General features: G+C 48.2%; 1 protein-coding gene across 1 annotated transcript; it reads left to right on the plus strand.

The window, feature by feature from the left end:
* The first annotated feature begins 51 nt into the window (after nucleotides 1-51).
* On the plus strand, nucleotides 52-21202 carry SF3A3 (splicing factor 3a subunit 3). The gene is made up of 17 exons (XM_075554135.1): nucleotides 52-246; nucleotides 563-610; nucleotides 6378-6430; nucleotides 6537-6642; nucleotides 7625-7697; nucleotides 8137-8228; nucleotides 8922-9004; nucleotides 9541-9679; nucleotides 10172-10240; nucleotides 10540-10607; nucleotides 10720-10827; nucleotides 11607-11676; nucleotides 13925-14089; nucleotides 14211-14321; nucleotides 15545-15635; nucleotides 20147-20202; nucleotides 21057-21202. Exons 1-17 carry the CDS (start codon nucleotides 151-153, stop codon nucleotides 21132-21134), a joined length of 1506 nt encoding a protein of 501 aa, XP_075410250.1. The 5' UTR covers nucleotides 52-150; the 3' UTR covers nucleotides 21135-21202.
* The last annotated feature ends 4008 nt before the right edge of the window (nucleotides 21203-25210 follow it).

Here is a 25210-nt window from a genome sequence, read left to right on the forward strand (position 1 = left end):
CACGTTTCCGAGAGTCCCCGGGCTACTTCCGGAACCCACGGAACTCCCACGCCGCCGGAGGTGCGGGGTGGGGACGCGCGCGCGTCGGGCGGCAGGAGTTGCTTCCGGCCGCGTCTGTGCTCTGAATTGAGTTGCCGCGGCCGAGGGAACATGGAGACGATTCTGGAGCAGCAGAGGCGCTATCATGAGGAAAGGGAACGGCTCATGGACGTCATGGCCAAAGAGATGCTCACGAAGAAGTCCACAGTGAGTAGGGCTGGCCCGGAGCTGCTGGCCCGCGTGCAACCACCGAGGGCTTTCTCCGGCCTTCAGGCCCGCCTTGCCCTCGGCCCCCAGCGCCCGTTTCCATCCTCGGGCTCCGGCCTTGGAAACCTCCCCCGACCCGCCTCGTAAGCTCCCGCTCCCGGGGCACTCCCTCTCCGAGCTCCGGCCTCGGCGGCCGCCTCCTTCCCAGCGCCCTGGAGGCCTTGGCTTGTACCGGGGCAAACTCCGCCCTCGGGCCGCTTCTCCGACTCCTGCGCTCTCGCTAACGGTGTCTCTGTCACCGTTTGTTTTTCTCCAGCTCCGGGACCAGATCAATTCTGACCACCGCACGCGGGCCATGGAAGATGTGAGTCCTCTACTGCCCTTTGAGTCTGGAGGGCGGGAAAAGAGGGGAGGAGGACAGGGCCCAGCTTTGGGCACAGCTACCTTGGTTCCCGGGCTCGTCTGCCCACTGGAGTCGGAGCTGAGGGCACTGGGCGAGCGGCTCGCTCCCTTAGTGTTGCTCCGTGGGAAGACGGCCGCGTCTTCCCGCATCCTGTAGCGCTGTGAGGAGTCAGCGCTGGGGGTCTTATCTCGCCCCCCCCAACACTAGAATGCGCCTCGCTTTGAAGTATTGTCTACCAGGCTGCCTGTGTGCATTTTCTTATTTTAAAAGAAAGAGAACCGTTCCTAGTAAAATGTTGGTAATAAAGTTGGTGGGGGGTAAAATAGAGTTTTAATAGACAGCGTTCTACGTTTGAAACCTGCTTAGCAAGGATTAAAGGTCAAATCAGCACAAGCGGTCTAATCTGTTTTCAGGAGAGTATTACCAGTCCTGGCCCCTTGTCTAAATTCGCAGCTCCGAAAAACTTTGTAAACCAGTGGATTTTATTGGTAATTATTTTGGGGCAGCACTTAATTGATCTCATTTGTCGGCAAAACCTGGCTTGAGCAGAGGACAAGCTTTATGTGGTGTGTATTATCTCACTTGTTTTTCACCAAGGTCTTCCGTGCAGCTTGGACTTTTCCCTCCCATACCTTAATTGATTCATGATCTTATGCTACTACCCGAAGTGGTTAAATGTCAAGCGTTGTTTTTGATAGAGCGACTTGATATATTCTTTCAATCCTCTTTTGAGTCTTCCTGCATTGTTCCCTATTTTGCCCATAAAAGTCCAAACTCAGTGAGTGGATTTAGACTCATAGCGACCCTACAGGACAGTTAGAACTGCCTCCCCAGGTTCTGCGGACCTTAGGGTTAGCAGCTCAATGTGTAATCCACTCATTTCTTCTTTTTTTAAAAATCCACTCTTTTCACACTACAACTCAAGTCTTGAATTTTTGCATCCATTTATCCAGATTGAAAAATGGTAAATGTGTTACTCCCTTTTGGTTTTCTAACTCCAAGACTTGGCACATCTCATTATAATACATTACTTTGGCTTCCTGAGCCAACCTTTAAAATCTTCTGTTAAGTTTTACATCATTTCTTCCATGCTTTAGCTACTTTATGCTTGAGCAAGTTTCAGAGTCGCTTCTGACATTCATTTTGGACTTTTCTTTCCTTGCTGTCTTTAATTAACTCTTGCTTTGTAAATGATGAGGTTATGTCATCCCATAACAACTCTGCTGGTCTTCCATCGTTAGGGTTCAGTGTAAGGAATATGTTCTTGAGATCTCTAAATTAAGGACTTGGTTTTATTTTCTTTAATACGAACGCTTGATAGTCTGTTCCACAGTTGGTCTTTGGACTTGTGTGGTATTTCTGATGGTCTTAAGCTTCTTCTTTATTATCTCTTTGCACAGATGTAGTCAGTGTAATCCTGTGCATCCATGTGGGGAGGTCAGCTTGTTGCTGTTGATGCTATGGGGGGGAAATCTTGTCACAAGTCGTTGGCCTTCCAAAATGCTACCATAAGTTGTGTCTGTCACCAAGGGCATATTTTCGAACTGCCCATCCTTCTTTGTTTTCACTTCTCGAATGCCAAACACTAGTCACTCTCAGTGCATTTATATTGCATGCTTGATCAATTTCAGACTGCAGAAAATTTTTTTTCAGAAGTATTTTTAAATTTTCGATTTATTCATCTATGGCATCAATAGTTGGTGATTGAATGTGGATGATAGTTGTATTGACTGGTCTTGTAGGTGTGTGGATAGCTGCCTGATAATGTACTTGAAATGTTCTTTTTGACAATGACTGTATCAATGTTCCTCTTTAATTTTCATTCCTGTCTGTCTCACTGCCACTGAGTCAATTCCAGTTCGTAACAACCCCGTAGGCCACAGTAGAACTGTCCTTGTGTAGCTTTCCGAGGCTGTAGCTCTTTAGTGGAGGAAAAAGCCGTGTATTATTCCTGTGGAGTGACTGGTGGGTTTAAACTATTGACCTTGTACTTAGCAGCTCAGTACTTGCTCACTATGCCACCAGGGCACCTTTTCATTCCTGGTATGGTAGATTAAAATGCCCAGTGCCACTCTGTTTCAGTTCACTAATGCCTGAGCTACCAATCTTCAGTTCCATTTCATTTTTCACAACGTTTTCTAGATGTGTACTTGTGACATTCCACAGCTGTTGCTTCTCTTTTTGAATGGTGCTACATCATGATGCAAAACTTTTATTCTGTTCAGGTCATTAAGGTTGGCTATGAGGCAGCATTCCCTCGATGGCAGTGAGTTGGGTGTGATTTTGAGGAAGTGCCTGCCCCTGTGGTGGCATACTGGGTTACACCTTGGCAGTTCAAAACCACTAGCTGCTCCACGGGAGAAAGACAAGACTTTCTGTTCGAGGAAGGAGTTACAACCCACAGGGCAGCTTTGCCGTGTTCTGTAAGGTTTCTAGGAAGCGGCAGTGAGTTGGGTCTTGTGGTCCAACCTGAAGGGTTCCTCTTCCAGCACTATCCGACGTTGTTTAGCTGCTGTTCCTAAGGTGTTCACTGGCTAATGCTTGTAGAAATAGATTGCCAGGTTGATATTCGATCATCTAAAGAGGTAGCACATGATCAAGAAACAATAGTATTTATGGAAGAAGCATAAGCTATACTGGAGGCAGTGGGGGAAAAACCAGGCTCTAAGAATTGCCAAAATACCGATGGAGATGTTACAACAAATGGATGTGATGATGGAAACACTTCCTTGCCTCTGCCGAGAAATTTGGATGACAGCTACCTGGCCAGGAGCCTGGAGATCATCATCTTCGTGCCCCTTCTGAAAAAGGTGACCCAACAAAATGTGGAAATTACTGAACAAGATCACATGCGATTAAAATTCTGCTGAAGAGAATTAAATAGTTGCAGCAGGACATTGACGGGTTTGCCGCAAATTCAAGCAAGATTCAGAAGAGAGTGTGGAGCAAGAGATACAGTTTGATGTCAGATCGATTTTGGCTGGAAGCATATAATACCACATATACAAAGGTATTTGTGTGAATTACAAGCAATTACGGAATGTAATGCAAAAATAGCAATTCCAGACACTTGGTTGTACTCATGTGGAATCTGACAGTCCAAGAGGCATTAATTCAAACTGAACAAGAAACGCTATTTTGACATCAAGAAAGGTGTGCATCAGAATTGTAACCTTTTGCCACCTTTATTCAGTCTGCTTAGCAAATAGTTCAAGTGAACTATGTAAAGAAGTCCAAATGCTCCTTAGACGTGAGGATGGCAAGCTTTCGTGCCATGTCACATGGCGGCTACGTTAGCAGGAGGGTCCGTTGCCTGGAGAAAGACACCATGCTTGGTGAAGGAAAGAGGGTCAGCGAAAGAGAAAGGCTGTCAGCCAAGGAGATGGCTGCAGCAGTGGACTCGGCACAGCTGTGAGGACGGTGCAAGACAGGCAGGAGTTCTTGGTTCTGTTGTGCATAAACTGCCTCCGCATCAGGTGATTTGATGGCGTGAGTGACATCCGCTTAATTAAGGAAGTTGGCGGGACAGTGGTTAAGAGCTGGGCTGCTAACAGAAAGGTCAGCGGTGTGGACACACCAGTACCTCCCGCACGGGGCAAAGATGTGTCCATGTCTACAAAGATTCCAGCCTTGGGAACCTGTAGCACTCCTCTGTTCGTCCTCTAGAGCAGTGCTCTCAGCCTTCCTCAGGCCACGACCATCTCATACAACAGTTCTCATGTGGTGGTGACCCCAACCATAACATCATTTTCGTCGCTACTTCGTCACTGTCATTTTGCTACTGTTATGAATCACGCGACCCCTGTGAAAGGGTCGGTCCATCGCCCAAAGGGGTCGCGACCCACAGGTTGAGAACCACTGCTCTAGGGTTTCTATCAGATACAACATGTTATATATGGCATTTAACCCAATTTAGTATTCATCAAAGTTTTATATTTTTTCCAAACCCTGGACATTATTTTCAAGCCTGTAAACCACAAATCAATAACTAAGTTTAAATAGTCTCAACTTTTGGTCAGACTTTCACCAGTTCCTATATTTTTTCAATTTAACCTTACCTCTTCCAAGATTTTGCCAACTGAAAGAAAGAAAAAAAAAAGATTTTGCCAGTTGCTTTGAACTCAAATTTTCTGTTCGTGTCAGGCACCTTAGGGATAGGAACATTTTCTAAGCCATTTGGGGGCAGCTTTTTATTTATCTTTTAAAACTTTCTCTACATTAGAGAACTTGTTCATGATGATCATGTGGGGTCTGCCCAATTTCTATTGAGGTAATGTTTGTCTTACTTTAAATTTGTCGGTGCCCGTCTGATCTTTATTTTTATGTCTTTTTAAAGGATATCAACCCTGTCTGCAGGAGTCCCTCAATACTTGTGTCTTTATGAATCTCTTGGTAATCCAGTTAACCTTATTTTCTATTTAAAAACCTTTCCTTAATTCTTTTTTTTTCTTAATTCTATAAGAAAAACTCTTCAAATCTTAGCTAGCCTTTCTAACTTTTTTTAAAAGCTTCTAGGTTTCCATCTCAGTTTTCCTATACTTCTCTCTCTCTTTCCTTTTTTCTGCCCATTCTAGAACAACCAGTCTTCATTTTAGGACAAAATTACCCTCTTTTCCCTAAACAAAACATGTCTCATATATTCAGCCTATCCTAAATTACTTTGATCTTGGAAACATTTGTTGTTTTTTAAAATTAATTTCTCAGGATATCAGGAATATATATTTCTGTGAACACTTATTTATCTTTAAGCCAGAGTAAACAGAAGTAGGAATCTCATTTTCATAAGCCTATCTTCATGTCTTAAGGACTCTAAGTAATTTAGAATACTTTTTGTCTTAGGAAGCCTGGTTAAACAATTCAACATAAGCAACTTTTTTCCTTCAGTATACTTCAAATGAATTTATATCAAAGTCTTTCAGAGTAGCTATTGAAGATCAAATTATTCTTGGTAAATTGTGTCATTTAAAGACAGTCTCACATAGGAAGTCGTTATTTTGTAATAGGAAAGAATTAAGAATGAATGACCTTGTGAAAACTGGCAAAGCCAGCCTTGACCTTGCAACTTAATAGTAGGTGAGAAAACCCAAACAAAACAATTAGCTCATAGCCAAACTCTCATGCTAAAACAAGACAGAAAAGAGAACTATCAACTCAACTGCTCTTGTGAGGCTAACTGAAAGAGCCGGGCCTTTACGATGATTCTCCTTTTTATGACAATAAGCCCAGACCGCATCATTAAAAAAATAATAATAAACAAGGAGGTCAGTTTCCTAAAATGCCTACCTTTTTAAATAGGATAAAGGAAAATAAGTGTCTAAGTCCGTAATATTTCAACTTAAGTGAACTTGTCAGTATTTTATGTAACAGCGCTCTACCTTCAAGCAGCTTCAGTCCGACCTTGGAGTGTGTTTCTGGAAACTTGGCTGTGGCACAAGATGATTTTCCCAAAGAACACAAGGCCTCAGAAGTGACTTAGGAGACCTGTTTGATGGAGGCTCAGGTTTAAGGATCATCTCAAGGCAGGTTGCTCGGCTTAGGAGGTACAGATGGAAGCTCCAGAAATCTGGATTCCGTGAGAATTAAAATTCCTTCTCACGATGAAAGGTAGAGAGAGACACCACCGCCTTTGCCGAGGGTTACTTGGCCGTGACTAGAGAGCCCTTGCTGGCGCCTTGCCTTTGTAGTTGGGCAGATGGCTTTCTTCTAATGAGCTGTGTTTGCCTTTCAGAGGTACATGGAGGTCAGTGGGAGCCTGAGGGACTTGTATGACGATAAGGATGGGTAAGTGACGTCTCCCACAGTCCAGGAACTAGTGCCTCTGAGGAGCCACGGTTAAAGGGACTGACTTTATGTTCTTTGCTCTTTGGGGTTTTTTCCTGAAACACAGGTTACGGAAGGAGGAGCTCAGTGCCATTTCAGGACCCAATGAGTTTGCTGAGTTCTATAACAGACTCAAGCAAATAAAGGAGTTCCACCGCAAGCATCCCAATGAGGTAAGGGTCATCTCAGCGCCCTCCCCCAGTCTCCCCAAAGAGCGCACGACAGAAAGATGTGTAAAGAAATGGAGCTGCCCCTTCAAAAACAAAGACTTGTCATTGAGCTAAAACTGAGAGGGAGGGAGAGAGAGAGGTGTGGAGTGTGTTTGTCGGAGCACACATGTAATCAGGGATGTAAAGCATAAAGAACCCGGAAAGACTGCCAGAACAGATCAAGTGCATCTGAAAGGCTAGCAGAGAAAGGGAGAAGAGAAGCGGGAGTGATAAGAAATGTAAAGAAGATAGAGGCTAGATAGAAGAAGAGACAGAAAAAGGAAGCGTCTGGAACGATCAGGGAGAACACCTTGTGCCAGCCCTGGTAGAAAGGAAATGAGGTAAAAATGGGTAAGGAAATGATGGGATGGCATGCAGGATAAGTAAACTGAAGGAAAGCAAGTCTATTTATGTGAAAAACAAAATCCAAACCTTTTTACTTTGTGCATATGAGGGGTGTACATGTATATTAAATAAGTAGAGTTGTGGTGTTCAGATTTGTTGTGCATCGGACTCACCTGGGGATATAAAAGTACTACCACTCTGCTTTGATTGATGGACGATGTGGTATGACTGACGGGCAGGGTTTTTTTAAATTGCCCTGGCGATCTCATGTGCAACAAAGCTTGGGCACCTGGACACAGACACAGGTCTGGGTATGTGGAGTCTAGGCTGTTACTAGTAGTTCTTCCTTTCAGAGAGAATAAGCTAGATTTTCTGTTTACATTATCTTTTTTATATTAAGTTTTATGAGTATGTGTTTCTTTAGCAATTTTCAGTTTATCCCCAAAGGGGAAAGAATTGGAGCAAAGTGATTGGGCAAGAGTAGTGTGTCCCTATTGAGAACTCCCTGCTAAATCATGCACCAGAAGTCCCTCTTCCTGCGGCCCATTCTGCTGACGTTGCAGCTGTGGTGCTTCAGGACCCTCCTGGACTCTTGTTTCAGATCTGCGTGCCGATGTCCGTGGAGTTTGAGGAGCTCCTGAAGGCTCGCGAGAACCCCAGTGAAGAGGCACAGAGTAAGGAGTTCACTAGCACCCCACGGCACAGACAGAGCACAGGCTTTTCTGCCCTTTGACTGCTGGAAGGCAGGGCTCCAGAGGTTGGAGGGGACACATTATTTTATAATTGTGATGCAAATGTATACAACAAAACATTCACCAATTGTAGCAGTTTCCCCAGGGAACTTTTTGCCAGTTTCCTGTTTGTTTTCTCTTTGCTGATTCTGGGTTCAACTGACATCCATAATTGTTCTTGGGTAAAATGTTCATTTTGTGCTAGCCTAGTTCAGACTCCCTGACCCAGAGAGCTCAGGCCAGTTCACTGCAGGAGGACTGGGGAGTGGAGGGTGTATTTTGGTGAAGGACCTGTTTTATGGAACACGGAGTCCATTTGAAAAGGCCAGTCCAAGAAAGTGGTCTTTAGCATCTGAGTCATGGATGTCTCTGGTCCCCTCAGACCTGGTGGAGTTCACAGACGAGGAGGGATATGGTCGTTACCTCGATCTCCATGACTGTTACCTGAAGTACATTAACCTGAAGGCGTCTGAGGTAAGTCTGAAGCAGGCTGCTGGGCCTGAGGCGGTTCCAGATCACCGTGTGTTCTAAAGAGGCGGTATGCTATGGAGCGAAACCGCATTCAAAGTGAAGATCACATTTCTGTAATGAAGACAGGGCGCGTTAATGCTTTTGTAAAACTGAGGGGAAAAAAGCCACAAGTACATCGCTTGCCCTTTGTGTGTACTCACAGTGCTGCATACACGGGACTGACTGAAAAGTATAACTAAGATGTTAGGAAAAATAACTCCCAGAAAGGGCACAATGAAGTATATGATTAAGTTTCTCATGGATCAGCAGGTGCTTGGGCTGTGTTGTTTTCTGCTATAGCCCAGTACTGCTCTCCGGTGCACAGATGCTCAGTGAGTGGCTGTGTGCGCGGATAATGGCACCTTTCACACCTTCAGGATGTAACGGATGCCCGTCCTTAAACAAGAGCCGGCATTCAGTACGTTTCAGTACACGTTGGTTTTCCTTTACTGGCCATGAACCTAACTTACACTTTGCATAGTTAACTGTGGGTGTTAGTCTTCTCAGTGCATTGGGATTCAAACCACAATTAATACAGCATTCGAATGATGGGAAATAAAAAGTGGCTGGGCCTTGTTGGTTTATTAAGGAGCACTCCATTTGATCTCATTGATTAAAGATGCTCTTGTAATTGAGTTTTGTGTCATCTCTTTGTAGAAGCTGGATTACATCACATACCTGTCGGTCTTTGACCAGTTGTTTGACATTCCAAAAGAAAGGAAGAATGCGGAGTATAAGAGGTGGGCGTTGATAGTTCTGAAGCCTCTGCTGGATTGTGAGAAGCTTAGTTTGTATGAAGGGGTGGGGGCAAAGTTTTGAATTTGGTTAGCTGAAGGACGTAGACAGCCTCCCAGTTCATTAGCGTAGAGGGAGTTAGGATCTATTTGGAAGGGTGTGCAGTTGCGGGCACCTCTGTGATCTTACGCCCACGCTGTTCGTAATGTGTCTGAGTCTGATGTATAACCGGGAAGTTAAGTTTGTGTTCGTGTCGCAGGGCGATGCTCTGCACCCCTGCCTGCTTCTCCGTTGCAGGTTTTCTTTTTACTTGAAATCTTGTATGTATGGAGCTGATGAAAAGTTTAGACTTTGGAATTGTGTCATGAGGGTGGAAAAAGGCAAGAAAATGAAAAGTTCAAATTACAATGACGTTTTTTGGGGGTGGGGGAGACCAATTGTGAGTTCCTTTAAAAACTAGTACTACTGGAATTAAAAATAGGGTGTCACCGTCTGTAACAATGTAGCAACTTTGGGAAACTCATTGCATGCTTCCGCACAGATACCTGGAGATGCTGCTTGAGTACCTTCAAGATTACACAGACCGGGTAAAGCCCCTCCAGGACCAGAATGAGCTGTTTGGGAAGATTCAGAATGAATTTGAGAAGAAGTGGGACAACGGCACGTTTCCGGGGTGGCCGGTGAGCTTCAGCGGAGGTGCGGGTGGGACTGAACTGACTTGATGGTGAGCCTCACTCTCCCTGTCAGGAGCGTTAGATGTTGAGCCCCTCAGTATCGCTTGTGGCCACGAGGTGTTCTCTGCCAGGTATGCAAGGTTTTCTCTTTGTACTTTGGAAAAAGATTTGCCAGGACCCACTTGCTATAGACCGGACCCAGGATTTTTGCCAGCCATGTTATTGCTGCTGTATGGTTCCTGTGGGCCCAAACCTGATCACATGACATGTTAGCAATCTCTACTATGTATCTTGACTCTTGGGGATGCGCTTGGGTTTTTACCGAGCCCTCGGAGAGATCATGGGCCACCTGGATTGTATTTTTTTCTCCCACACCTGTAAGCATTTGATCCTTATTCAACAATGGGTCTATGAAAGGGGCCATCCAGCTGGCAGTTTAATTGATTGCCCTACCTTCATCCTGGATCTCAATAACTGTTACATTATTCTTTCTGCCAGAAAGAGACAAGCAGTGCCCTGACCCACGCTGGAGCCCACCTTGACCTCTCTGCTTTCTCCTCCTGGGAGGTAGGTGTCCTCTAGCCACTGCACGGAGCTCGCCTGCCCAACCTTTCGAGCGACTGCTCGCTCTCTTGATGGTAACGCCATGCTTACATTACGACGAAGACACCAGTGCCTGGGGCCAGATACCTGCAAAGAGGTTGTCCACCAGGCCAGTTCTTTGGCGAGGTTGAACGGACAGCTAGGAGATTGGCTGTGGGATGTATACCTCTGCCATCGCCTCTGGAACACCTACATGCACTCAGCAGCTTGAGGAGACCTGGGTGTGAGTGCTTGCATATGTGATGTGTCCCCTCTTTTCGCAGGAGTTGGCCTCCCTGGGTCTGGACAGATTGAAATCCGCGCTCTTGGCGTTAGGCCTGAAATGCGGCGGGTAAGTGCTGCTGCCCTGCCGTAGGTCCCGTGAGAGTCTGTCACCGCCCTTGTGAGAAGGAGCATGGCTTTGTGTGCACTCAACTGGAGACCCTCTGCTCTCCTGTCTCTAGGACCCTAGAGGAGCGAGCCCAGCGACTGTTCAGCACCAAAGGAAAGTCCCTGGAGTCGCTCGACACCTCCCTGTTCGCCAAAAACCCCAAGTCCAAGGGCACCAAGCGGTGAGTGGCTGAGGTGGCACCTCTGTGGATGTCTTTTTATGTTATACTTACGCAGAATTATCTTTTTACCACCACAAAGATTGTAAAGCCGATTTGATGATGATCCTTTTGGATCACTATAGAGCTAGACCCAGTCTGCTCTTTATCTCTGCTCATGACAGAGCCCTGGCACTGTTCATCCAAATCAGGAGCACACTGTCTTCGGGGGATCTCGAGTCTGGGGTCGTGGGTGTTGAAACCATGTTTAGGGCACTTCTTGTCACCTCAGTAGACTTTGGAAACTGAAAATCTAAATTGTTAAGAAGCATACTTTTTAAAAAGTTTAATTTGCTAATGACCGTTGAATGTATTCATGTGCCACATACTCCTATAGGACTTTTCTTTTTAAAATTATTTTCCCTGATTCTCACAGCCCTGATTGTTCCACAGATAGAGACACAGCAAGTTTATAAAGTGCATTCCTTGTATCACAATTGCTTAGCAGCAGGGCTCAGATATGGGCCCAACGCAGCCTGGTTCCACGGCTCCTCTCTGTTGGTAGACTGATGATGGGCATTTAGTGTTGCTCACAGGCCTCGAGCTCCTCGAGGGTGGTCAGAGGATGCTGCCATGCATTCTGAGAAAGAGCCTCCGTACTTGTCAGCAGGTCTTGACGGAGCAGAGCATTTGCTGTCAGGCTGCTTTTCTTTTGAACGTGACTGGAGCAGTGGGCCCAGATGCGAGGCCAGGTATTGGGTGAAAGAGCCTTGGAGTGATAAAGCTCGTTTCTCGTTCCTCAGAGACACTGAGAGGAACAAGGACATCGCTTTCCTTGAAGCCCAGATCTACGAGTATGTGGAGATTCTCGGGGTGAGTGAGTACTCGACTCTGCTCAGAGCAGTAAAAGCTAGAAGGTGTGGGAGTGGGACTGATAGGATCCCAAGTGGGATGTGTAGGGCCTTGAAGGGGAAAGGACTACGCATTAAACGAGTGGGGCAGACAGTGGGGCTCCTCCCTCATCTCTCAGGGTCCACATCCCTCAGTAAGTCATTGTTCTCTTAGCTAGATTCCCAAGCTTGCTGCCTTTCTGTGAGGCCAGAGGTTTCTCCAGGGGCCTGGCATAAAGAATGGGCTCCCATCCCAAAGTAATCTCCAGAATTGTGCCTGAGCTCCAGATACTGAGATAGCCAGGAGCAGACACTCAACAGGCAAATGGGAGAGGTTACTCGTGGCCTTTTGGGTCTGCCCCGTTTGAGAAGCTGTTACTTGCATGTGTAGAAAGTTGTAGGACACTCAAGAAGGCTGTGTGCTAGTGGTGCAAAGCTGGCTGTGAGCTAGCTGCTCTTTGAATGATCTCATCAAGGAGCTGAGGCTGGGCGGGAAAAGACCTCCCCTGACTAAGTTGTCTTAGGAAGAAGGTAGGGAGAGAGCGCTCCTCATTGGAGGAGCTGGCTAGTGGCGCAGGGAGCCCTGGAGTGACCAGTCGTCCGGTGGCGTCTGCTTTGACGTGCCCTGAGCCGGTCCCCTTGCAAGTGCTCAGGTGGTATTGAGTGGGTGGCTCAGTCACCAGCTCCTCAGACGTTCGCCTGTCTGTCCATTGCCATGGATGTGGTCCTTCTGCCCGTGGCTGAGGGACAGCCCCTCTAAGGCAGTGGTCCTCAATCTTCCTAACGCTGCCACCCTTTCATACAGTTCCTTATGTGGTGCTGACCCCCCAACCATAACATTTTCCTTGCTGCTTCATCACTGTCATTCCCTGCTCTTAGGAATCATGTACATATCTGAAATGCAGGATGTATTAGGTGACCTCTGAAAGGGCCGTTCGACCCCCAAAGAGATCATGACCCACAGGTTGAGAACTGCTGCTCTAATGACTACAGGTGGTTGCTCCTGCTGGGACTGCTTTCAGTGGAAGGAGACTAGGCAGGTGTTGTCATTTTTAGCACTCGATTCTCTGAGTCACCCACCCCGCAGAGTCCCCTGAGAGAAAACCCAGCTCCTCCTACACCTTACAGCGTGCCCTCAGGGGCAGCTCTGCTCGGGCCTCTGAAGTCATTCCAACCAACCGCACGGAACACCACAGTCTGTTGTCCACAGGGAACCTGAGCTGTGCCAGGGCGGTGCCAGGGCTGGCAGTCTGAGTCGCCAGTCCTTGAAGATGGCAGGGAGGGTAATTCATGCCCTTGACATAAGATGTTCCCACTGTTGCTGCTGCTTGTTTAGTCTTGAGCTTGCGAGCCTTTGCTATCCCTGCCACACGGTGGCGCTATTCTCTTAACATTGGAGCCCCGTCCAACCCAAACGGCTTGCATTCTATACTGATAGGAGTTTGCCACGATGTCAGCAGCTACTGCTAACTGTTGGCATGTAAACTAGATGTTGGAGTACAGCAGTGTGAATGACAGTCTGCTGCCCTGGCAAAGGCCACAGACAAGATCCTTGCAGTAACGGTGGCACAGGCTGCAGTGCCCCGAGATTGACTTCCCAGCTAGGGGAACCAGCAAGTGCAAAGAGGCAGTCTGCTCGTGTCCTCAGGAACTAGTGAGAAGTGTGGTGTGGCTGAAAGTTTGGGAGAGTTAGGATCAAAATTGTGTGAGCAGCAGGAAAGGAAGTCACTGTGAGGGGGTCTTCAAGTCCAAGGGCAAATGGAGTTCAAAGGCTGGAGGTTTTCCATTGCTTTTGAAGCCCCACGGGAGCAGTTCTGCAGACCATTGAGTGCGCCATTCAAGGAGCCTCTTTAAGCAGAGGCCCTGGAGTAGTCTGGGAGCTGCCGGCATGGGAGAGCTGAGGACGAGTCTGCGGTGGTCATCGTGGTGAGGGCATGACAATAGAAAGGAGAAGCAAGGCCTGGTTTGGGAAACGATTTCCAAACAAGACAGATGAGACTTGATCCTGGTGGGCTGTAGGAATCTGGGGGCTCTGGGCAGGCCAGCACGTTGACGGGGCTTCTGATAGGAAGCAAGACTTTGCTTTTGTGCACTAAGAAGGGAAACCTTACGCTTGGCCTGGGGGCTCTGGAAGGGTGAGGAGAAAACAGTGGAAAGGCCCCCTTCTGGCTCCGCAGTGCTTGTCCTCTGACTGCGTGCTCTTCGTGCGTGTCCGTCCCTGCCTGCCTCAGGAACAACGCCATCTCACTCACGAAAACGTGCAGCGCAAGCAGGCCCGCACGGGGGAGGAGCGCGAGGAGGAGGAGGAGGAGCAGATCAGTGAGAGTGAGAGTGAAGACGAAGAGAACGAGATCATTTACAACCCCAAAAACCTGCCGCTGGGCTGGGATGGCAAAGTAGGTCCAGGCACTGCCACCACTTGCCCCGCCCCCCCCCCCTTCCCTCCTTTGAGACTGGAAGCTGTGCAATCCTCAGCAGGCAGTACTCTAATACCTTTTTTAATTTGCTTTCTTTCAGCCCATTCCTTATTGGCTATATAAGCTTCATGGCCTAAATATCAACTACAACTGTGAGATCTGTGGAAACTACACCTACCGAGGGCCCAAGGCCTTCCAGCGGCACTTTGCTGTAAGAAATTCAGAACTGTTTTTCCTGGGGTTTGACGTAGGAGACGTCGACTTTTAGGGGCGGCGATAGAGTGGATTGCAGCATTCAGAGCCTAAGGGAGTCACAGAGGGAGCAGGTCTAAAGTCGGGCATCTGCCATTTGGCTGGAGGCACAGGGCTGGTGTTGAAGAATTCCTTCTGCTGTTACTTGAACCTTATTTCCATTTCCTCTTACTTGCTCTTAGGCTTCTTTTTACCAAACTGGGCGATACCTCTCCTGTGGGGTGCCAGAGTGATCTAGGGGTATAACAAAAGCAGATTCCTATACTTTATCCCACACTATGGGTTGTAGTACAGAAGTTTTCAATATTCTCAGCAGGCGGTTTGGGGGTGAGAGGTAGGTGCTGAATTTAAGGGGACTGTAGGCCCAATAAGCTTGGGGACCTATGTCATAAACGAGTCTGGCTCCTTGGTTATTTCTCTGTGATGCCCCTACTGGTTGGAATGGACGAGGTTGCTAACTGCTTTCCTCTAAGGCTTAGGTGGTGAGTCTTGCCTCTTTGATACAGAGAAACAATGGGATGGCATTTATCAAGCCATTCTTGAGACAGTTGTCCAGGTGGGACTCCAGGATGTGAGCGTACCGCTTTGTTTCTGCCTTTAATTCTTAGTACTGGGAGGAAATTCTTATCGATGGGAGAAGATTTACTAGTCCTAGAATTGCAAGTTTCTATGAACTGTCCTCTGTCCCTCACAACAAATGGCTCTTCCCCTCAGTCCTTGAGTGGCCTCTGAAGCGTTTTCCCGCTGTCACTACGCCAGTGTCTCCCTGCTCTCCCCTCATTCTGTAACTGAGTGTCTTCTTTCCTTACAAAGATGATACTGACCGGCCAGTAGTACACGTTCATCAGGTTACTTGTGCAGGTTGGGGATTGTGTATCTGCCGCAGGCCTTCTGTCAGCATAGAGGTGACTGGTCACAGTTGAGTTTTCTGTGATCCTGACCTAAAGTTTTTTTCTGGGAGGGAAAAAAAGACCGGATCTGGGTCCTATAAACTAGCTGGGGGAGGTCAACAGTGCAGTGTTTCTTGGAAATACGAAGTGTTTGCCAGCAGTGTACAGACCCCCATCTGGTCCAGGAATGCTGCCTTGCAGTCAGGGAGGGGAAGGGAGGGAAGGCATGTGATTACAGTTTAATGCGCAACGATTCCCTTGTCACCTTTCCTATTGGTGTCTCTTTTCCCAGGAATGGCGTCATGCTCATGGCATGAGATGTTTGGGCATCCCAAACACGGCGCACTTTGCTAACGTGACACAGATCGAAGATGCCGTCTCCTGTAAGTCAGCTGTATTGCTCCCTAGGCCAGACTAAGTGCCCACTCCTGAAAGCCCCTGGGGAGTCAGCCCAAGAGCAGTAGGTTTTGGGCATGTCAAAACTAGAGCAGCGTGCTGTTGTTGGGTGGCGGCACGTCGGCCACGCTCAAAGCAATGCTGTGTACAGAGGACGAAGCAGCACCTGGCGCTGCGCCGTCCTCGGCGCTGTTCCGTAGAGCCCGTGGTCGTAACCGCCGTGTCAGTCCATCTTGTCCAGTGCGGGGATTTCGGCCCCTTACCAGGCATGGTGTCATCCTCCTGGGACGTGTCTGAAATACGACGCCCCCTGAGGAGCATTCTGGCTAAACTTCCGAGACAGGTCCGTTCTTTTGGCGCCATATCAAATACACCGATTCATTCTTCTTCGGTCTTCCCGATTGTGTCCAACTTTCACGTGCGAGAATACCGCGGCTCGAGCCAGGCGCGCCGTGGTCCTTAGCGTGCCCTCGCTGTGCAGCGCTGCAGGGATGAAGGGGTTGTGCTGAAGGCCTTCTCAGTGCGATGCATCGTTTGATCACGTGAGAGTTGTCCTGTGAGCATTGATAGGGATCCAAGCAAGATGAGATCTCTGCCACCTTCCATCTTTTCTCTTGATCATGCATGTTACCCATATGGTGGTCCACTGGTAAGGATTTCTGTCGTTTTCGCATTGAGCTGTAATCTATACTGAAGGTTGCAATTCTCGGTCTTGATCTACATCAGCAAGTGCTTCAAGTCACCCTCACTCTCAGCAAGCAAGGATGTGTCCTGTGCACATCCCATTGTTGATAAGTCTTCTTCTTGGACTTCATCATCTCTTCCATTTGCCTAAAGTACTCTGTAATAAGGGCAACTTGTGGAGTCTCTTCTGACATCCACTTACATCTTTTCTTTCTCTCCTGTGTTTTTTATGGCCTTTTGCTTTCTTCGTGTATTGTGTTCTGATGTCATTTTACAGCTCATCGCGTCTTCTGTCATTAGAGTTCAGTGCATCAAATCAGAGATGATCTTGAAATCCAGATGAGGTAAATTCAAGGTCGTGTTTTGGCTGTCATGGACTTGACGTTTTCATTTTCTTTCGCTTCAGTCTGAACCTCACATGAGCAGTGATGCTCTGTTCCGGTCAGCCCCTGGTCAGGTTTTAGTTACTGATATGGCCCTTCTCCATTGTGTCTTTCTACAAATGTAGTCCATTTGATTTCTGTCAGAAGAGATGATGGAGAAGGTTGGCCAGGGGCCACCTGTGGAGCATACCATCACTTGATGGTATGCAAGTTCCGGTTAAAACTGAAAACCATTAAGACATGTCCAGAAGAGGTAAAATATGAACATGAGCATATCCTACTTGACTTTAGAGGACATCTCAAGAACAGGCCTGACACTTTGCACACCAAGAAGAGAAGACCAGACGGGTTGAATTGTGAGGGGCCATCCAAAACATCCGACATGAAAAAGCAGAAGGTCTCTAGGCTAGGAGAAAACATCTGCCTGGCAGGACCGTACTGTGTCAGTGTTAGAGAAAGGTGACCCAGCAAAGTGCAGAACAGTGTCATGTAGGTAAATGTTGCTGAAGATAATCCAGGCGGTTGAAGCAGTACATTGACGATAGAGAGCGGCCAGAACAGAATGGGGAGTGAGGAATAATCATTGTTGTTGAGAGATGGACCTGGCGTGGACGCAGAGAATACCAGAGAGGTACTTGTGTGTTACTGGACACAAAGACATTTGACACCGCAGATCATTACTAACTGAATGATGTGCTTGCTCCTGCTCATACGGAACCTGATCGTCTGAGAGATAGTCCTTTGAAGAGAACAAAGGACACGTAACGCCAGTACGCGGAGAAAATCGGCAGAAAGCGATCTCTCGGAAGAACAGTGCGGTAGGGTTGGAGGAAGGCTGATGGAGAGGCAGCATGTGACATGAAGGTGACACAACCTTGTGTACTGAAAGCCAAAAGGACTTGACCCACGCCCTGACAGAAAACAAAGATCAAAGCCATCAGCCTTCGGTATGGATTACAACTCAATGTCAAGAAGTCAGAAATCCTCACACCTGGAACTTCATGAACAACATTGTAAGAAATAGCAAAGATTCAAGTTGTGGACTTCATTGTCCTGGATTCCTGCACGCAGTGCTCCTCGAAGCGGCGGTCGAGAAATCACACAGTGTATTGCATTGGACAGATGTGCACGAGACTTCTTGAACGCCTCAAAGCCCCAGGTGTCACTCTGAGGACTGACGTGTGTGTCATCTTAAATATGTGTTCCGAAGCTGGACCTTGAGTAGAGAAGATGAGAATGACTGGTGCGTTTAGATGGTGGCTCTGATAAAGAATCCTGAAAGTGTCGGAAGAAACTTGTTTCCAAGAGGAAGTACAGCTGGAAAGGTCCTTAGAGTGGGCCGTTGTGCAATTCCACGTCGTGTGTGTTAGACGCAGCCCGTGAGAAAGGCTTGTTGCTGGGGTACGGTCGGAGGAGCCTGCACCAGCTGGAACGGTGGGCCCGAACATAACTGCAGATGGTGCGGGCCCGGCAGTGTTGCTAACAACATCAAGCTCAACGACTTACACATCACCTCCGAGCAGAATCTTTGGAAACAATCCGTTGGCTTAATACTGCCCATTCTTTTAAAACATTTCATGGTCCCATTCTGGTTTTTTAATTGCTCTCAGAGTTCTTTTAGTACGCTACAATACACCCCATTTTTCTTTTTTTTTATGCAGCAGTTTACAGGCTCAACTAGCTTCTCTTCATCTGGTCGAGTTCTGGTCACTCCCTTGTGGGCTGCCTCACGTAGCCTCGCCAGTGTGCCCATTGACTGCCTTGTTTCAAACTTTGGTCCCCATCACAAATTCTCAACAACCCTAATCCCTTTGGACTAGCTCATGGACTTCAGACCAGTCCACCCACTTTCATTTTCTCCTCTAGTTCCTGTAGACAGGCCATGGGTCTCAGTGGCCACACTCAACCCATTTCTTTATTGCTGCATTGCTTTCACTTCCACTCAACAGGTGGATCCACACAATCCCTTTAACAGTTCAGTCCTAGAGCAGAGAGTTTCTTCAGAGCTCCAGATTTTTTCCGGCTTTTGACAAAAACCACTAGTTCAAGATTCAAAAAGCTAAAAAGTTCCTTTTTCTTCAATCTGTCAACAGCTTCCTAGGCACGTCTCTTGGAATTCACACCCCATTTTTCTTTGAAGAAAATATCATGTCTGCTTTCCAGTCCTCCCATTTTAAAATACTTGTTTAACTCAGCAGACTGAAATGACCAAGCCAGCAACTCTGTCAGGGTCTTACCCTGGCACCTAGCAAGCCCTAAAATTCTATTCCTTCTGGGTCTGAGGACTTTGGCTAACTCTAAATAAATTAGTAAGGAAGGGGGGCACACAAACCAACAACAACAAGCACATTTGCTGGGCTTCTACGTACCAGATCTAAGCACGTTGACCTCCGCTACCTCTGTTTCTGAGTTCCCGTTACGCTACTTCTACCACAGCCTCACCAAGTGTACAGGTGGTCGTCCCTGAGGAGAAGCATGAAAGCACGTAGGTGGCACACAGTGATACTTGTCAGTCGGGGCCAAGACTGTCGTCATCTGCTTCCCCAGCACAGGCCTGAATTTCCCCACCATTCCTGTGGCCAGTGTTCCTCCTCAGCCGCATTCTCAGGGATTCCAGCCATTCCTCCCTGGTTTTGTGTGTGTCTTCTCTCAGGGCGTCCTTCCTCCCTGGTTTTGTGTGTGTCTTGTCTCAGGGCGTCCTTCCTCCCTGGTTTTGTGTGTGTCTTGTCTCAGGGCGTCCTTCCTCCCTGGTTTTGTGTGTGTCTTGTCTCAGGGCATCCTTCCTCCCTGGTTTTGTGTGTGTCTTGTCTCAGGGCGTCCTTCCTCCCTGGTTTTGTAGCACTCTTCCCCTTTTTGTCTCCAGTGGAAAATTTCGAAAGGAATAGTCGGAGAGTGTTTGCAGTCCCTCAAGTGACTGCTGAGTCATATTCTGTCTTAGGCTCTCTGGCCTTGGCTTTGTGTCCGTCTGTCTGTCTCTGACGTCTTGAAATGGCTGCCGCAGACTTGAAGTAGGTATGTTTGCAATCACTCGCTCTCCCCTGCCTTCTCTGTTAATTCCACTTTCTCACCAGCGTTTTGAAGTTCCTATAGCCTTTAAGACAAGTCCCTCTGTCCCGATACCGACAGGTGCTTCACATGAACCACGCTCTCTCTTCAAGAGCATCATTTTCCAGTCCTGTGACTGAAAAGGGCTTCTTGTATACTTGATCTGCGTTTCTTTGACAGCAAAGCAAAGATGCTGGTAGATGTTGCCATCAAGGCGTCTTGCCTACAGGTGACCCAGAACCAAAATCTCATTTCCTGGCAAGCAGTGCTCCTACAGGCAGCGTCCGCTACGGGGAGGCTGGTGGAGGGCAGGGGTAGGGCAGGGGGTGGGCAGTGCCCAGTGGGCGCTCATCAATCCTGATGGCTGCTTGTTTCTCGCCCTGCAGTGTGGGCCAAGCTGAAGCTGCAGAAGGCCTCGGAGCGGTGGCAGCCCGACACTGAGGTGGGTGCCAATTGGGGGTGAGGGTGCTGGGACACAGGCCGAGATAGCTCCGAGTGATGGAGCGCGTTCACCATGTCGAAGGGGAGAAAAGATGGGGCCTTGGTCATAGTGGAAGCAGGTGCAGCCTGACAGCACCAGTAGCCTGGCTGCTGACATGTGAGCCGCATTGCCCCAATATTCAGTGGGTCGGGTTTGATGACGTGTCATAAGATGGCGGGTTGTCTTATCCTACTGCAATGTCTCTGAAGTGGGGAGCAGGAGTGCCGGCTAGAGGCCTTCTCATGCCTGAGGGAGGGGCCATCTGCTGTGAGAAGTCGCTCTGCGGGAGGCTGGATGGCTTCCTTGGCATCCTGGACAGCAGGTTTCGAGACAGACTGGTGTGCCCCGGTTGGTGCCCACAGCTCACCCCGGCATGGGCACCGGGTTCCCTTAGGTTCCCTTCCCTGCCGCGTAGCCAACACTGAGGTGGACAGGAATTCAACAGGGAAGGGAGGCAGAAGCAGAGCCGGTCTGTGGGAAAGCCCAGTCTCTCGGCTTCCCCGTCCACCTCTTGAGCAGAAACGTGGAAATTGTTGTAAACAGTGTCTAGATCGGCCTTTCTCAACTGCGGTTCCTCATCTGACACACAGGCTATTGGGATATAGGCTATAGGTCCCTGGGAGAGAACCCCCTGCACCTGCACGGTGGCTGCCTCAGCGCGGCAGGGCTTGGCTCTCCTGCAGCGGGCACCCCAGTGGAAAAGGGCTGTCTTCGATGTACCCAGGTCTCGCAGAGCTGCAATGAGCTCAGGTGGCCAGGTGTCGCTTCCCAGCATTTCCCCCGGTGTGACTGACGACGTGTCCCGTCCTTTGTAGGAAGAGTACGAAGACTCCAGTGGGAATGTGGTGAATAAGAAGACGTACGAGGATCTGAAGAGACAAGGGCTGCTCTGACGGGCTTTCTCTGGGTTTTTATTACAAACGATTCTGTCAAAAATACAACCAGCATTTGTTCTGAAGGAGTCTTGTCTGAAGCTCAGTCACTGCGCTGATTCCACGCTCCAGTGCCCTTTAGCCCGGACCCCACCAACTGCCCATCTCTCCAACTTCCGGGCGCCTCAGGGCTGAGGAGCACCTTTCTGTTCCATGTCAGGTCCGCTTGACTGAGCTTAGCCTCCTCCCTCCCCATGTGCTTCCATTTCCCAGGGGAACAGGGGCTGGTTAAGCCTGCTAACTTGGAGCAGCTTTACCTGCTGGCTGCTTGCAGATGAGCATTTGTGTCTGCCTGTTCCCTCTACACAGTCCTCTGTGACTTCCTGGGTCTGGTCAGGTCAGCTCTTGCCCATAGCAACCCCATGGGGAGCAGAACGCACCCCACCATAGGTTTCCAAGGCTGTACCCTGCGTGGTTGATGATGCCCCTTCCTGTCCAGTGGAGTGGCTGGTGGGCGTCCTCACCAGCAGGAACCCCTGCACCAACAGGGCTGTGTTTGACTGAAGAAGCGGCTGCTGCTCTTGGGTTCTCCAAGACCTGGGTGAGGTTGAGCAGCTGCCCCAGAACCTGAATGCAGTAGCCCAAATGGGAACTGGAGAAGGAGCCCAGGGGTCCCAGACTGGCCCACAGGCACCATGGCCAGAACTTTACTCCAGAGTAACATTTCCCAGAGGCTGCTGGTCCCAGTCAGCATTCACACCTTCAGCATCTTTGTTGTTTTCGTTAGGTGCACCAGTATCTATTTGTATCGATGGGTAGATATCTCTTCGTAAACCGCTCACTCCATCAGACACATCTACTGCCACAGGCGCCTTGGCCAAAGTCTGTTTTCCAGAACAGGTTTTCCCAGAGGTCACTGGTCCGACAGCATTCCCACCTCAGCCTTTTTGTTGTTAGGTGCAGTTATATCTACTCCTGTATATGGGTGTAGCTCCATAACTGTCCAGCTCCCGAAAGACATCTAGTACCATTGTCAGCTCTAGGGCAGTAGGGTTGACTGTCCCTGTGACTTTGATAGCTTGTTCTTGGTTCCCTGGGAACATCTCTTTCCCGAGGGCAACTCTGAAATGTGTGTGGCTTGTGCTCTCGTTTACAACCTCAGTTGAGCAATCTCTCCCCACCAGATTTTCTGAACAGTGAGTTGAAAATTTAACCGGGTGGGACATGGTTCTGAGGAATCATGTCAGCAATTTGCCCGCAGCCTGACAGGCAACTTATTTCCCAGCACAGCCCTGGGAGAACATGTGGCATCACTTGTCCCAGCGAAGACTTCTCTTGTTCATTTGTTATATCCACTCATTCTATTAACACTTGCTGTGTTCAAGACTCAGCTAGGTTTGCGACCCACAGTTGGGTGGAGGTGAGAAAGCAGGGCCAGAAGGAAGGAGGCACATCAGCGACCTCGGGGAACAGGCAGCAAGAAGCATTTAAGCAGCTCGAGGCAACCTTGAGGGAGAGCTGTTGGCTGAGATGCAGGCAGATGCAGATCAGAGGTGGGGCTCCTCAAAGGGGTTCCTTCAGCACTTGACCTTGTTGGGTTCAAGGTTCCTTTTGGACATACCAAGGTAACTGCTGGCTTTCTCTCTAGGAAAATGTACATACATAACGTTTTGCAGATAATTCCAGAGGGCCATGAATGTTACAAGTCCATGCTGGTTCTGGGTTAGGCATGTCTTTAGACTAGACTAGGGCTTCCAATTGATTCCGTTGTGGACAATGGAGTGAAACTGCAAGAGACCAATGTTTGCAGTGGGGCTGGTCTGGAGTGGTAATTGGAAGAGGAGGAACTATGGGTCAAAGCCCTGGAATGAGAGCCTAGGGAGACATGTGGTGAGTCCTGTCAGGAGCTGATTCGGGAGGTTAGATTCCTGCCAGGACCGTGGAGCACTACACACACAAAGTGGCGTAGGTGGCTGCCATCTTTGAGCTTGACCCTGGTTTCACATGGCTGATCCCGAGATTGGATCGCTGAGACGCAGCGGGCACATGGTTATGTTCCTAGCAGGGCCCTGGCATGTATCTTTTCTACTTCATGTCATCGCTCCGAAGCACCCCAATTTTTAAGATTCGAGTGTGTACCGGTGTCATGTCCTCAGCCGCGACTGAACCAGGAAGAGCTGGCTTGAACCTGATCTAGACAAGGAGTCAACGCTGCTCATCCGGGAGCACAGCTTGGCCATCGGGGAGGAAGCCACAGGCCCCCCCCCCCCCCCCCACTCACCCTGCCCAGCCAGGCAGCATTGGGGTGGTTCCTGGGACTGAAACCAGGGTGGGTGATCTTGGATGGATTTCCCGGGGGCAGAGTCTCAACTATCCACCTCAAAGGAATAAATCTATGACCAGCCTGGGCCAGTCAACCCTTCTGCTTCACTTTCTCCTCCACTTTCCTTCTCCCCTCCCTGAGATGAACTTGCACGACACTCTGGGAAGGTACCCAGTGTGTCAGCCAGACAGTTCTCAGGAATGTCTCCTTCCTGTGCAGATTTTTTTTTTTTTTTGCATCCTTGGCATTAGGGATTTACTTTTATCCTGCAAAATCTGTGTTGTCAATCCTGTAATAGTGATCCTCGCATAAACGTACAGGATGCACGGTGGATGGAAAAGTGGGTTTATACTCAGAAACCTACATAGGTTTGAGAAAAGATACTTGTACATGTGTTTTTACCTTTGCTGCAAATACATCATTAATGTAGAAGCACTGGAAGAGGACAAAGGAAAACTTTTTAGATGACACCTTGAGGGAACCCATTTCTGGGCCTAAGGGCTCAGGACCTTAGTCTCCAGACACCAAGTTCAATCAGCCTAACAGTAACAAGACAGTGCTCCGCATCATATTGGTGAGTAGTGACTGGGATCTTTAAAAGCTGGTGAGCAGGCATGTAAGATGCAATTACGGTCTCCGAATCCAGAGGGCAGCAGCGTGATGACTATTGAAAAAGGAACTGTTGGTGCAGTGCACTGGTGGGCCATCAAACATCAATTTCCACAGCCCTGAGCTCAGAAGAACTAGATAGTGCCTGGCTACCATTACCAACAGTCTGAAAAGGATCTCATTAGAAGGATCTCATCAAATGGATAGTAGAAAATTGTGGAAAGGAACACAAAATCATGAGAGAGGCAAAACTTATGAGTCAAAAAAAACAAACAAACTTATGAGTCAGTTAAAGACTGGTGGGACTCCCAGTACTACAGCCCTTAATTCACTTTCAAGCTTGGAACTGAACTCACCACCCTGTTAGAATAATCGACCACTGAAGATGAGAGGGCAGCATTTATCCAAGGACAAAGTTCAGAGGGTCAGAAAGGAAGGAGGAATGGAAACAGGAAACACTGGAAGGAGTTGGAATAAGGGATGGTAGGTTTAGGGGGTTGCAATGGATGACTAAATTATTGAATGTAAAATTAATCTCTAAATCTTCATCTAAATCACAAAGTTTTTTTAATCAAATATACATGTTGATCATACTAACCCCCCTTATTTGTGGATGTAAAGCATATCCCCAGGTTAGGATATTCGATTTAAGGACAATCCCCTACTTGCCCATTTGCTCTCACTTTGAAATGATTGAACCAACCCCTACTGGCAACCAACCCTTTATCGCAATCACCTTTACTTAAGCATGTAACTTAAGACTTCAAGCCTTTTGCTTGAAGTAAGTGAGGCTTGCACTGAGTGGAGTAAAGAACACATGCATTGTGCTACTTAGCTACAAGGTGAACACAGCAACCGGCTATTGAAAATACAATTATTGGAGCAAAGAAGAGTGAACCTAAAACACCAAACTTAACTGCCATCAAATCGATTCTCACAGTGACCTATAGGAGGGTTTTCAAGGTTGTACATCTATATGGGGCAGGTACCCAACTGCACCCCCAGGGTTTCTAAAGAGTGAAGAAAAGCATTTGAAAGGAACCAAAGGAATGATGGACCACGTGAACTGTAATCCCCACTAGCCGGAAATCAGAACTAGATGATGCCTAAATCCCACCACTGACTGCTCTGATCAAGATGACAATATAAGGTCCTGGACAGGGTG

This window comes from Tenrec ecaudatus, chromosome 1 (genome assembly GCF_050624435.1).
Source record: "Tenrec ecaudatus isolate mTenEca1 chromosome 1, mTenEca1.hap1, whole genome shotgun sequence".
Taxonomy (NCBI): Eukaryota; Metazoa; Chordata; class Mammalia; order Afrosoricida; family Tenrecidae; genus Tenrec; species Tenrec ecaudatus.